Source organism: Cyprinodon variegatus, unplaced genomic scaffold (genome assembly GCF_000732505.1).
Source record: "Cyprinodon variegatus isolate N-32 unplaced genomic scaffold, C_variegatus-1.0 Scaffold23, whole genome shotgun sequence".
Taxonomy (NCBI): Eukaryota; Metazoa; Chordata; class Actinopteri; order Cyprinodontiformes; family Cyprinodontidae; genus Cyprinodon; species Cyprinodon variegatus.
Genome location: NW_015150476.1, coordinates 2171642 through 2183329, shown reverse-complemented (window position 1 = coordinate 2183329; position 11688 = coordinate 2171642). Strand labels below are relative to the sequence as shown.

General features: G+C 36.4%; 2 protein-coding genes across 2 annotated transcripts in view; both read right to left on the bottom strand.

The window, feature by feature from the left end:
- Positions 1-265: 265 nt before the first annotated feature.
- On the bottom strand, positions 266-4082 carry LOC107095794 (proteinase-activated receptor 3-like). Its single transcript, XM_015392101.1, has 3 exons — positions 4035-4082; positions 479-1373; positions 266-396 (listed from the first exon to the last, which is right to left on the bottom strand). The coding sequence occupies exons 2-3, from the start codon at positions 1366-1368 to the stop codon at positions 282-284; spliced, it is 1005 nt and encodes a 334-aa protein (XP_015247587.1). The 5' UTR covers positions 1369-1373; positions 4035-4082; the 3' UTR covers positions 266-281.
- Positions 4083-6733: 2651 nt separating this feature from the next.
- sapcd2 (suppressor APC domain containing 2) overlaps positions 6734-11688 on the bottom strand; it is a 16475-nt gene continuing 11520 nt past the window's right edge. Inside the window, exons 4-6 of the mRNA XM_015392840.1 lie at positions 10492-10593; positions 9120-9239; positions 6734-9030 (exon numbers count right to left, since the gene is read on the bottom strand). Coding sequence (XP_015248326.1) covers positions 8902-9030; positions 9120-9239; positions 10492-10593 — 351 coding nt within the window. The 3' untranslated portion in view covers positions 6734-8901. The remainder of the gene's footprint in view (positions 9031-9119; positions 9240-10491; positions 10594-11688) is intronic.

The following is an 11688-nucleotide window of genomic DNA, read 5'->3' as shown; positions in this document are numbered from 1 at the left end:
TAGTTATATTTAAATGTAAAACTGTTTTCTTCAGTTAGTTTAAATGCTTTATTATACCATAATGGTTTATAGAATAAAGTTGGAGTTTTAACTATATGTTAAATTCCAAAGAAAAACTCAGGAAATTCAAAAGGGCTGTTAGTTAGACAAACTCTAGGAGTCTCTACGATAAAATATGAAGCAATCATTTACGAATCAATATGTTTGCAATAGTACAGTGAACTGTTTACATTTCTGGGGCAACCCTTTTTTTGTTGTTTTTTTCTGCACAAGTAAACTGTCTAGAGATGCATGCTCTCTGTGTGTTCTGCAAGTTTTTGGTGTCCTGTAATGTTCTTCACAATGATTCCATTCTGTGATGGCAGCGATATACTCCAAACCGCCTGTGAGTCTGAACTGGAAAAAGAAACAAAATCACATTTATCAAAATTTTTGATCACCGCAAAAAAGCATGAGAAATATTAATATGATGCCTTACTTGTTTTGTGTCATGTTTGTCTCGGCTTTGCAGCAGTTGAGTTTCCATATCAACTTTTCCTTGGATAAATAGAGCAGTGGCTGGATGGTGCTGCTAAAATCCATCAATCCAAACGCCACATAGTGTATATAACATTGAAACACATCGGGAGAGAAGTATTCTTTGAATGGGAACAGTGCGACAGGAGGTAAGTAGTTAAAGACAATAATGGCCAGGATTATCAGAACCGTCTTGAAGGCTCTCTTCTTCACCGGATGCATCTCATCTCGGCCAGGCCCAGACCGCCGCAGCGCACAGAGAATGGCTATGTTGCAAAACACCATGAAAACAAAAGCTGTGAGGATCATCACGGTAAAAACCTTGTCAAACTGCACAATGTTGCCCACGCATTTAGCCGAAGCATAGGCCAGGATGATAAGCCAAACCAGAACAGCCAGTGCTGCTCTGTGCTGCCGGTCCTTGAGCTTGGTGAAGGTGATGGGGTGGATCACAGCCATGTACCGGTCCAGGCAGATGCAAGACAGAAAGAGAGGCGAGAAGTCTTTTATGCCATAGAAGAAGCGCAGGACGTACCAGATGCTGCTGCAGTTGATGAAGACGATGCAAGCCAGCTCCAGGGGAGGGATAAGACAGAACAGCACATCTAGAACTGCCAGGTGAATTATGAAGATATCTGAGGTAGAGGAGTCCCCCTTGTTCTTGTGGATGAGCCAAAGCACCATGAGGTTTGTGGGGATGCCCAGGAACATGTTGGTGAACTGCAGACTGAGATACCAGATGAGAACTCCTGGCATATCTTTGCAGCTCTCATAGATGGTTTTTTCACCGCTGAAATTTGTTGACCTGTGAGAGATGTAGAGGGCTGAGATGTTGAAGTCAAAAATCTCCATGTTTGCTGGGAGGATCAGGCAGAAGGACAAAGTTCAGTTAAACAACAAATCAGTCAACATTTTAAAATCAGCACACAACACAACTGCATTAAAGAAGATGAGGAAGAACTAAGATTGTTGTCACATATAAAAAACATGTTAATCTATTTTAACTTTAAAACATCCACCTTGGGTAGATGGTGATGCTGGAAGCAAGAAAACTATCTTACACTTTCATTGACTTCACAAAATTTTATAAAAGGAGTCAAATATTTCAATTGTTCTTAGTGCTTTATGCAACATTTCAGGTTTAAATCTCTGACCTACACTGCATGTTTCCATTTTAGTCCATTTGCAGTCATTTTACTAAAGCTCACTACTGCTACAAGAATTATGAGCAACAATATTTGTATTTTTCTAAAATCGAATAAAATACAAAATAGATAAACTTTTTATTCAGTAATTTTAACTTTTTTTTATATACAATTAAAGCATCAGTTACAGTATGGTTCTTCCCGTGAAGCAGTCATTCAAAATGAACAGAACCTCAGCATTCATGAACAGCTGTATGCTGATGCTTATTTAGAGTACATGTAAAATAATATAACCCGTGTGAAACTAATGATGAGGTGAAATAACTTCAGGAAATTCATGAATTTAGTAATAAACAAAAGGCCAGCGGAAGAACCACTATATAAAGGGTTTCTATCAATGCAAATTTGGTTCAAATGTGTGATTTCTATGCATCTCGATGCATTAGCTAACACAAAGCATTTTCATAACTTTGGAATAAAATCTAATGACTAAGAATATCAAAAACCTTAGTTTGATTTAAATAGCTCACCACAGTAATTTAATTCACCTGTGATTTTCAATTAATTCAGTTTATTTATATCGCGCCAATTCACAACACATCATTTCAAGGCACTTTATAATTCAACCAGATCATACAGTCAAATTGATTCAATGTTTTTTATGTAAGGAAAACCAGCTGATTACATCGACTCATTGATTTGAAGGCAATCCCTCACACCAAGCATGCTTAAAGTGACAGTGGAGAGGAAAAACTAAAATTTAACAGATAGAAACATAACAAACCAATATTTTAAGTATTTCAGATTTTTTTCAGACAAAATAAAATAAATCCCGGTGTTGTTCAGAACCAGGTTATCTAACCGAGGTGCTTCACGGTTAACCTCACCTACAGGCCCACATTCCAACTGGTTCCTCATTTATGAATTTCCTTAAATCCTTCTAAGATTGTCTCAGCCTGTCAATCTCTTTTATTGTTTTTTTCACTTAATGGTCATTTTTATTGCAACAGGAGGAACAGGTTATTAATAGACCACAAAACAAAATTGGAGCAGTTTGTTTTGAATGTGTTCCTCTGTGCCAACATGGGGGCTCAAAGCTTTAATTTGCTTGTATTCAAATATTGCTGTCATCTGTTGGGCTTGCTTGCATTTGCAGTTCTTTGGAATTGGAAGCTATTCCCAGAGTCCTCATAAAGCCTACTGGTACGGTAAGTAAATGTGGTGGAAACATAGAGAACCTTTTGCAAAATCCAAAAACAAATAGAAACTATCGGTGTACTGTACCTGTTACAGTTAATGAAAAGCAAATTGTACATTAATGTATTTTTTCAGTCTTTATAAATTGAATCTTTCTTTTAGTTTTAATACCATTCAGGTCTGTTTGCTGCTTTAGTAATAATGCAAAGGTTGTCATGCAGAATTAATTTAGAGTTATTATCTTTAAAGCTGTGTGCCCTTACTTTTACAATATATCTGATATGAGTTTTTTTCCATGTGACTTTTATATGCTAGTCACGCAGAGCACATAAAATGTTGTAATGAAATTGATCCATTATAGCCTTGTTGTCTCTTTTAATAAGTAAGAAATATATTTTCTCCTTCTACCTTAATGTTTTATAGAATATCAAACAATATTTTGTAGATGGTTGCTAATTAAATTAAATCTGTTTTTTTTTCTTGCCTTCATCCTAAACACTTATTAAAGTATTTTTGTTCTAGTCCTGTGAAAGAGTGTGACAAGATTAAAAATAAACACTAGAAAATAGAAGGTTTAAATGAAAACGCACTGAACTATAAGCTTGCACCTTTCCTCTTTATGTGCTGGAAGTATATTTTAGGACTTGTAGGTGTTAGAATGACTTGTGAAACCTATTTATATTTTTGAAACTAACACTTCCCTTAAACATCAATGGTTAAAATAATACTTTATTTAGCTTAAAAATATACTTATGCAATGTTTTTTAGAATAGAAAATATTTGTTCTAACATTTAAATACAAAGTTGGAGATTAAACAATATATGTTACAAATAACTAACATTTTTAGCTATAGCCTCTAATTTTAAAACAAAGCCTCGTACCTCTTTCAATGTGACCCCAGTGTCAACTAATCTCTTTCATAGAGATCAGTTTGATTACAGCTCAGGCGGCCAGCAGAAACAGAAAACTGTTGCAAACAAGCAAATACGTGCCTCAAAACACTATCTCTGTTTCTATGGGCGACATGTAAATGAGGAACCTAAAAATACTAGACAGGTAACCTTTTCATGGCAAAGCTAAACTATCACACAGGACACAGATATTAATCCAAAACTCACTGACGTCTGATCAAGATTAAAGGTCATGAGTTACGGGTTAAAGCTGAGAGGACTCACTTGTTAATCCAGAGGTGACATATCCATCCACTCTTCACTCTGTCCTCTTTGCTCCTGCATGAGCAAACACTGAGCCCTCACGTCAAAATGAACAGATTACATCTTTTGGAGTGTGAGCAAACACTTCAGGGATGTTTAAGATCATCCAATCAGGGTGTGGGGATGGGGGTGTGTAAGCTGAGGACCTTCCCTAAGGATGCCATGATTGTCTTTGTTTGGCCCCTCCACATTCAACAATTTAGAAGAAACATAAAATAAATCATATAAAATTATTCAGAATATGTTTAGGGGGAAATTTCTTACAGCTAAAGTTAAAAAGGCCGCCGTTAGCATTCTAAAGACACGTGGTCCATTTTCACACCGATTGACACTGATGCAACAAACTGATGGAGGTCGACGGAAAATCGGCGGTAAACAACTGATGCAACAAGCCTGGAAATCATATCTGATTAAAGTTACCGTAAGATGGTGTAATATGTTACAGCATCTTGCAAAAGTATCCACACATTTGATATGGGTTTTTTTTCTGTTTCTTTTTTTTTTTTTTGGTACATTATGATCTCCAACCTCAGCGTATTCTGTCAGGATCTTCAATCAATTAAATTCAGTTTATTTATACAGCAATACAATTCAACCAGATCGTACAGTCAAATTGATTCAGGATCTTAAAGGTTAGACCAACAGAAAGTATGATTATGATGTGAAAGGAACTAATAGGGTTTTTTTTTCTTATTAATTTTACTAATTAAAATCTTTACAACCATGGGTTGAGAAATCATATAATCTGTCATTTAGACTCAGCAATTGAAACCAGACTCAGAACAGAGGGACCCAGTATTCAGGCAAGACAGACAGTAAGATAAATAGATTAATTAAAACACTAAGTAGCAGTGGCTAGGGCGTCGGAAACTGTGGAGAGAGGAAACACAGATCAGTGACCACGAAACCTGATGAAGGACCTGGGTTAAAGAACAGTCTGTGCTCAGAGAACGAGGTTGAGACCAGCCAGTCAGCTGACAAGAAGCAGTGGTTGCTGCACGGAGAGTTCCAGATGCCAAAGCCTTGAAGGACACAGAACTGACAGGAGATCAGATCCAAGCAGATGACAGAGGAAGGCAGGATAATCCAGAGGGCAAAGTCAGTAGGACAGATCCTGGTACAGTCCACCAGTAGAATCCAGCAAGAATCCGAAGACAGGTCAGGCAAAGATCAGAACCAGGACAGGCAGGCTTGAAGGTCTGAAGACAGGCAATCAGAATACAGCAAATAAAGCTAGAATAATTCTCACACCAAAGGCTCAAGAATAAGCAGTTTAAATAAAAGCTGGAACAGGTGGATATGATGAGTGGTAGAGAGAAACTGGGGCGGAATTGGACAGGTGAATGAAATTAATAATTAAGCCAGTCATCAGCGCAAAGATCATGACAGAGGCAGCTACAAAAGACATGAAAGCCAAGAAACACAGACTGTTTATTAGTATAAATAAGGATTAAAGAGGTTAGGATTTAAGTTATGAGTCAAGCTTTGAAGATTAACCTACCAAAATGTGGCTCTCTATGCGATCTAAATGGCAACGGGATTATGAATAAGAGAAGCCAAAATACATGAGTTATTAAACTCTATTACCTTACTTACCTTTCTCAGCTACATACACAATAACTAAAACTGCACAACTTCCTAAACACACCACACCCACAGCGAAGCATGGTGGTGGCAACATTATACTGCCATGAAGCACTTGTTTTTAGTTCTCACAGCAAAGCTGGTTAAAGTAGAGAGAAGGATTGGGGGCGACCACAGGGTGGTCCGTTAAAAAAGCCTGAGCTAGAAATTCATCAGGTTGACACTTCACTATAACGTATTGCTTGGCTGTAACTTCCCATCAGCTGGTGTGACCTCTAACCTTTTTACTCCTAATTGCCCTAAATCTGAGCCAGCTGTGTGAAGCAGCGACTCCGTAAAGTTAATTAACTTTTAACTCTTTCTTCTGTCAGTATCTATTTTTCTCTCCTGCCACTTGTTCTGTATTTGCAGTGTTTAAATATTAAGGTTGTTTGAACTGTTTTATTGCTTGAGTCTGACTGTGATTTGTTTACCTCTGTGTGCCCTTTGCCTCAACTTGTTTGCGATGGTGTTACGTTAAACACATGATCCCCTCGGCCTCCCACAGGGCAGAAAATTTCCACTGGTTTGGTAAATTCTGCAGAAGTGTGAAAACACACTCCAGTTACTGCAATAGTATCTAACTAAAGTGGGTTTTTCTTATATCCTATTTAGGATATAAAACATTGTTTTGGCAAAATTGTTTGACAAATCTGTATAGTTGATGTGAGATTTCAACTTTTTAAACATAAAGTAAATTCCTTGTACGAAGCTACAGAGAAATGCCAATTAAAGTTTAATTATCTGAAAGATAAAACAAATGCATGGGAAAAAATACTTTTTACCTAAATCTGTCAGAAGCAATAGAAGTTATGCAACCTTTTGTGCAGTTTATCACCACCTGAGAAACAACTAGGACAATATAGAAACATATTTTGGGATAGTTAATCTTATTCCTTTAATATTCAACCAGACAAAACACTAAATAAGTCCTTTGTGATTTTCTTGCATACCTTTATTTTGTTTTGAAAGGGGAGATTCTTGTAGAAAATAAAACAAAAATGTTTTACACATAAACACACAGACACAGCTGCTTTAAGTATAAACTTTTATTATTTATTCTATCACCTCCTCTGGGGTTTGGTACCCTCAGTGGTAGGAAAAGAGAGTTCACGCATATCGTAGGGTGAGCAGCAAAAACCCTAAACAAGTGGGAAACGTCCTTATCCCAGCAGTACCATTAAAAACTTTACTGCCAGCCACCAACTGAATCCTCCCGTTAACTTGTGGATGGCTTTGTTTTCATAACATCTATGAGCATCAATTTCCGGATAGATTCTGAGAAAAGGGAACTCATACAGATATCAGAGTTTTTTTTTATTTCAATGCTAACCTTTTATTCCCACATTTCAAACTAAAATCTCTCTGTGGGAAATATTTCACTTTTTTTAACAAGATCCAAGCAAAAGAAATATCTGTAATATTATACAGACTAATTTTAGTAATTGCTAAAATGGCTGTATTTAAAAAGAAAAACATTTTTTTACATCAGAATTGTTTTGCAACACATGTACCATCTATGTGACTCCTCCTCACAGCTTTCTTCCACATTTCTCCAACTCTTCTGCCCTTAAACATCTCAAGGGTTTATAAGATTTCCTTGAGTTATTTCCACACGTTCACAACTGCAAGTAAAGTTTATTACTTAAGCAACCAATGTTATCCTATTCTAAAAAAACAAACAAACAAAAAAATATGTAGCAGCTTATAGCTGCCCCTCAACAAGGTGGCGATACAGGGAGGTTATGAGGCATCAGAGAACATTTCAAGACAATTCCCTTGTGCTTGTGGTAAACGACACCTTGGATGTGAACTATAACACATTTATATTTTAAACAAACTGATCAGGGAGTGGAGTATTACATTTGCATTATTACTAAAAGCCTGGTTTATGCAAAACTAAGGGGTTAAAGTCCTTCATACATTGCTATTTGTTATCTGAGCGTCAACGAAACAGCATCGTTTCTCATGAGATTGAGTAAAAGGTTTCAAAAGGTTGATGATATTTTGTTTATTTTGGAAAACCAGAAAGCTCCTAAATTCTTAGTAATAAATGCTGGTTGTGTCAAGCTCATAATTTAAATCATGTTTTATATAATTGGATGTGGAAGGCTAACCTTCACTCATTGTCGTCTGGTGTGTTAAATGTGAAGCAGTTAGTCCATTTTGTTTGGTTCAGGCTCAAAGTGAAACTTGATACTTGTTTTTGGCTGCTGATCACTTTTAGGTTTTATAGGTTGTGTTGGTTTTAAATGAATGAATCCTGTAGAGGGTACAGAAATGTTCTTGTGGTTACTTTTGGCATTTATATGCTCCCCGTTTACGTTACTGGTTAAATTAGGAGTTATTGATGTCATCCTGACATCCATAACCTCAATCATTTAAGAAAAAGATGAGACTCTGAATCCTGCTGCATCTTTGATCCATCCAGGCGTAATTCTGGAACATTTTGGGTTATAAATACATTTGGGGGGAGATGCTACAAATGTTGAAATGTACTGCCATGGCTTTCTTTAAAATAACATCCCATGTGTTGAAGAAGATTCATGTAACTTTGAACACACTGTTATAAAATACATGTTTTAGGGGGGAAAATACACTGCAAAAAATCATATAGAAATATAATTTGACATCAAAAGGAAGAAAATACCAAAAGTAAAAATTTCTCTCCTATATTGATTTTTTTTTTATATGAAACTAAAAAGGTATAACTAAGGTCACAGCAACGGGTTGCAGCTTATATCATCCACTGGAATATGGCGTTTTATTCCTAAAATATCATACAGTCTTCTGTACCATTTTATTTGAGCTTTGCTCACAGTTAGGTTCATGTTTTGTTCCTTGTGAAGCTGAGCAGCAGAAACATAAATAGGTCTTTAAGGAGAGGGAGTGCTGATCTTCCAGATGCTGTTCTTTGGATAACTGGAGTGACTGAGATCATGAGACATGTCTGGTTTGAAGAGTGCTCTGTTTTTGTTTTGTTTTTTCTGTAGTGTAATAAACGTTAACCATCTAATCCCCAGGTCAGGAGTGCTTACATTCAGGTAGCGTTTGCTTTGATTTGTAGTGGATTGGTCTCATGTTGTAGTGGGGGATGTTTTGTGTCCCTAAAAAGGTGCATTACTGCCATTAATGTTCAATCAGGTAAACTAAAATCTCTCAGCTCTCCTTCAGATGTTCTGACTGAATCACACGATGAAGCTAATCAGATAAAGGTGGAATCCATGGTGCTGGTGTCCTGCGCACTGCGAGCTCGCGCCTCAAAAAGCTGCTTTATCAGAGCCGACTTTTCCTGTTCAAGCTGAGCAATCCGCTCACTCTTCTCCGTCACCTCCTGGAAGAGCAGAGGGAAGAGACAGTCAGTGGGGAGAGGATTTAGGTGGGAGATTTGCTAGATAACAGCTGAAGCAGGTTGGGTTGAACCTGGGTTAGAAGCCTGTTCTGGTCCTTTAGTCTCTGAATGGCTTGTGGAGGAGCTGGGGCCGGTGGCTGAGAGCCAGCTGAGAGCACTGCTGTCTGAGCACCGCCGTTGGGAAATGGTGGCTAGGAAACAAACAGGAAGCAGAGGAAAGACAAATCTCAACATATTTTTGCATAAAACATAAATTACTCACAATCAGCTTACCTATTCTTTACCTAAGCACACATGATTGCATTATTACCAACATTATTTCTTCTCTGTCTAAGCCAGCTTTACGTGTCCTGAATGATGAATTGGAAATCTAACTAGATGGAAATAAAAAAGTCTGATTTGCATCTTAAACTACATATGTAGGTTAACAACCACATAGCTTCATCACCGTAGAGTAGTAAATGCATCACAAGTAAAATGATGACTATGTGTAGAAAAAAAACTTTCAGCTGCTTTCATCAACTACTGCTGAGTTGAATCATTACAAAGAGGATATTTTAGTCATTGAATTTTTATAAATCCTGATACAATAATAAACTAATTTAGTTACATTGGGCTTTTTCTTCTCCTTAAACGTTATGCATTGATGCAGTTAGTTTGCCATTTTGTTAATAACCTCTCTCTCTGTGGACTATCACCAGTGCCTTTGGCTAAAGTATTTGATGTGTTTTGCTTTTTATACAATTTTCAGCATTACTCAAGTTTGTAAGTAATAAACCTGAATATAATAAATAAAGACTAAGACTACTCCAATTATACAAGATATCTTTCAAAACACTGCTTTAAGAAGTATCTTACTTAATCAATACGTTTTGTCTATTTCTTAAAATATTTCAGAGGGTATGAAGGGAAATTATACTTAAGTGTGAATGTTTAGTAGCTAATATTTAAATGAGTCTCAGTAACTGAACAGATTTCTATATATCAAGATGGCTTGCTTGGATTTGTGACCAATACACAGAAGGCCGTATTTCACGTGATATTTCTGTGGGAAAAAAAGCATTCAGCCAATTTCAAACCACATGAAAACAATCATGAGCTGAGACGACCTAAATTCCCCAAAGCCTTTTTCACAGACAGCAGAGGTTGGTTTTGGATCTAAACTAAACCAAGAATAAAACTGTTAAAATATCTCTAAATCCACATTATATAGTCCTTAAGAAGATACTAGTTTCTATTATGTGTAATTACAATATATACAACCAGCTTGTATAATCTGATATTATTGGACCTTTAGTGAAGAAACTGGACCGCTGCAGTTTTTTCCAATATTAGCAAAGGAATAAATATTGTAACCTACATTAAAATGAAGAGCAGAGCAAAAAAAGATGACTAGATTTGATTTTATCCTAAAACAAAAGTAAAATATATTTGAACCCCTACCATTCCAGTGCAGGAGATCAGGTCATTAAGGCAGCGATTGACCTCTTGTAGTTTGGGAATCAGAACATTCATGCGACTTGGGCTGGCATCCGTAATGAATTCCTGGAATAAAAGAGCAAATCGACAGTTATTGAAAAACCTAACTAATGTCAGAATGAGGGACGAAAAACGTCTGTCTGAAAAGCGCCTCTTTGAAAACATTGGAAGTTCTTTTAAGTAAAACTAGCATAACTTTTTAGTTATTGTAACTGCTAATTATACAGCATAAAACTTCATATGAGTTGTTTCAAAGCTTATTAGTACATGTTGCTGTATAATTATATGGAAAGAAACAAAGAATTGGATGTTAAAGAAGTCCAACTTAAACTGTTTAACCCAAACTGCATACTAAACGGATTATGTAGAATCTGTGCCAGAAAAAAAGCAACTGTCCTACCATCACAAACATAAATATGCAGTATTTGCTATATACTGACGGGGCTTTAAGTATCTCAGTGGGCTTCAGTCAAATGAGAATAATATAGAATTTTTAGGTAGTAAACAGTTCAGGGGAGTGTAAAACAAAGGTAGAATATGTGGAAACGCTTTATTATTCAATTATTGTGAAGTTGTGTTTTAAACAGATGAGGAATTTGCTTTGGTGATAAGATGCTACACGCTGATAAATGTGCATCTTACTTCTGCAACAAAAAATTGCTAAAATCTGAACAAATCAATTGTTGGAAACAAATATCATTAATCGATGTGCTGTGCTGCATAATTACTGTGTCACCTTCAATGTTGTAGAGCTGTATACTTCCCTCCCCTGCAGAGCGCTTTAAGTGCAGACTGACTGCAAAGTTAGAGCAACCCAGGCAAAGACAGAGCAAAGGTGGTATTACCAAAGGAAATAAAGTTTATTTTTAGGTAACCATAATCAAATTTTGTTGATAACAAAAATCTGACCAAGGTGCTTCTGAACAGAAAAAAATGTCCTGTTCTTGACTTCAACTACATAAGTCAACATTGAAAAACTCTACTTAAAAAAAACCACTGATTAAAGACAGTCGTATTTTCTGGGGAAACAAAACTACATAAAGCAAAGCGCAACTACATTAAGAAAAACAAAACTACATAAAGTTGCGCTTTGCTTTATGTAGTTATGATTTCCTTAATGTAGTTGCGCTTTGCTTTATGTAGTTATGATTTCCTTAATGT

What these genes read in the sequence shown, in the direction of transcription:
- LOC107095794 (XM_015392101.1), bottom strand. Translation starts at nt 1,368, where the DNA reads ATGGAGATTTTTGACTTCAACATCTCAGCCCTCTACATCTCTCACAGG. An exon ending in ACAAACATGACACAAAACAA is followed by an intron (nt 397 to 478) that starts GTAAGGCATCAT and finishes TTCTTTTTCCAG; the next exon opens with TTCAGACTCACAGGCGGTTT.